This window comes from Macadamia integrifolia, chromosome 14, assembly GCF_013358625.1.
Source record: "Macadamia integrifolia cultivar HAES 741 chromosome 14, SCU_Mint_v3, whole genome shotgun sequence".
Classification (NCBI taxonomy): Eukaryota; Viridiplantae; Streptophyta; class Magnoliopsida; order Proteales; family Proteaceae; genus Macadamia; species Macadamia integrifolia.
This window is the reverse complement of record NC_056570.1, coordinates 1,687,925-1,689,870: the sequence shown is the minus strand read 5'-3', so window position 1 is coordinate 1,689,870 and position 1,946 is coordinate 1,687,925. Positions and strand designations below refer to the sequence as shown.

Sequence of the window (1,946 nt, the reverse complement as noted above, 5' to 3'; positions counted from 1 at the left end):
AATAACTAAATCTCAAACACAGGTTTATTTTTAAGACAGGGTCTCACAAGCAAGAATAAATAAAGGAAGAAAAGCACATAAACACACAGAGAGGGGAAGAAGGAGATTAAGAGAGAATTCAGACTTATCTCATCTATGGTCAGAAAAGAAGGTACCCACCTCACCCTTATAGTGAGGAGTGAGGACTCAGTGCACCAACAAAGAATAATAATAAATAATAATAACCAGTTCATTTGAGAAGAAGGTAACAAATAAGAATATTATATAAGTTTTAAGACAAATATACCCAGACCAAAATATTGTTAAAATAATAGTAATTTTTTATACTACTAGTAAGATGAGGCGAAAGAAACCCATCATCCCCTTTCTCTTTCTTTCATATACTAAGCCACCGCACAAAACCACCTCAAACATTATTTCTTGCTCTCTAAGATCTGCGCCAGAAGAAGAACTCTCTCTCTCTCTCTCTCTCTCTCTCTCTCTCTTTCTCTCTCTAGACACACACACACACACAGCCCTTTTGTTTCCTTCCATGGACACTGCTCATGAATGGCCACAGGTATATAGTTCTGTTCTGTACCCTTGATCTGCATGAAAATCATGGAATTTTGTTCATGGTTTGATTTGTTGAAGCTGATTAACATAAACCCTTTTAGTTGTATTTGAAGAAATTGTAGTGGATTTGGCTGTTCAAGAGTTTGTGTTTCCTTCCCTAACTCTTCTCTTTTTTTCTTTTGTTTGCATGTGTATGTGTTTTTGTTAATGGAGATGATGGGTGTAACCATCTAACCATCTGGTGCGAGTCCCCACTTCTGTTTGATTTTTCTTTTCTTCTTGAAACTTTAAAGCACTGCACTTTTTCTTTTATTTCTTCCTCAATTGATAAAGGAATGGAAAAAAGGCATTATTTGTTATTATTATTATTATTATTATTATTATTTTCCTTTTCTGTTGCTGGTGTAATCAGTGAAAGTATATGGCACCTACTTTGTTTCATTTGTCTGTTTGTTTGCTGTTACTTACTTTTCTTTTCATGTCTTCCTTTTTAAGTTTATAGATTTTCAAGCCATGATCCTTTTGTATTGATTTGGGTTTCAGGAGATTGGAGTGGTGAAACCTATGGAGGAGATGGTCTCTAATACAAGAAGGGCAAGGCCACAGAAAGAACAAGCCTTGAATTGTCCAAGGTGTAATTCAACAAATACAAAGTTCTGTTACTACAACAACTATAGCCTCACTCAGCCAAGATATTTCTGCAAGACTTGTAGGAGGTACTGGACTGAAGGTGGGTCTCTTAGAAATGTTCCTGTTGGAGGAGGTTCAAGGAAGAATAAGAGATCTTCAAACTCTTCTTCTTCATCTTCATCGAAAAAGATGCCTGATCTCACCCCATCCACTTCTTCCCCTTCTCAAAATCCTAAGATCCATCAAGGTCAAGACCTCAACTTGGCTTTCCCAGCCACACATGATTTCAACACCACCACCAACAACAACAACAACCCTTGTTCATCCACTTCATCTTCTCTTTCAGAGTTGCTGAGGAATGGGATTACTTCAAGGGGCTCAAATTCTTTCATGCAAATGCCTATTTCGGAATCTAATACAGTTTACCCATCTGGGTTTGGACAATTGCAGGATTTCAAACCAACCCTTAATTTCTCTCTTGATGGGCTTGGAGTTTCAGGTGGTGGGTATGGGAATCTACATGGGGTTCATCAGGAGAGCAGTGGGAGGCATTTATTTCCTTTTGAAGATTTAAGACAGGTTTCAAACACCACTGAATTTGAGCATAATAGAGGACAAGGGGACTCAACTGGATATTGGAATGGAATGTTGGGTGGAGGATCTTGGTAAAGAAGAAAGAAGAAGAAGAAGAAGAAGATCAAGTAAAAGTACAAGAAGAAATTGGGCTTATATTTTCATTTTTCCTTTTTTTTTTTTTTTCA

The 1,946-nt window shown here is 37.2% G+C and overlaps 1 protein-coding gene across 3 annotated transcripts; it reads left to right on the top strand.

The window, feature by feature from the left end:
- The first annotated feature begins 333 nt into the window (after positions 1-333).
- LOC122061118 (dof zinc finger protein DOF4.6-like) lies at positions 334-1,855 on the top strand. Of its 3 annotated transcripts, XM_042624308.1 has the most exons (3): positions 334-559; positions 769-796; positions 1,099-1,855. In XM_042624308.1, exon 3 carries the CDS (start codon positions 1,120-1,122, stop codon positions 1,852-1,854), a length of 735 nt encoding a protein of 244 aa, XP_042480242.1. In that variant the 5' UTR covers positions 334-559; positions 769-796; positions 1,099-1,119; the 3' UTR covers position 1,855. The 3 variants fall into 3 exon arrangements, with proteins under 3 accessions (XP_042480242.1, XP_042480241.1, XP_042480243.1); XM_042624307.1 differs by lacking the exon at positions 769-796 and having other exon boundaries at positions 335-559; XM_042624309.1 differs by lacking the exons at positions 334-559; positions 769-796 and adding an exon at positions 584-696.
- Positions 1,856-1,946: the final 91 nt, after the last annotated feature.

What these genes read in the sequence shown, in the direction of transcription:
- LOC122061118 (XM_042624307.1), top strand. Translation starts at nt 338, where the DNA reads ATGAGGCGAAAGAAACCCATCATCCCCTTTCTCTTTCTTTCATATACT. An exon ending in CTGCTCATGAATGGCCACAG is followed by an intron (nt 560 to 1,098) that starts GTATATAGTTCT and finishes TTTGGGTTTCAG; the next exon opens with GAGATTGGAGTGGTGAAACC.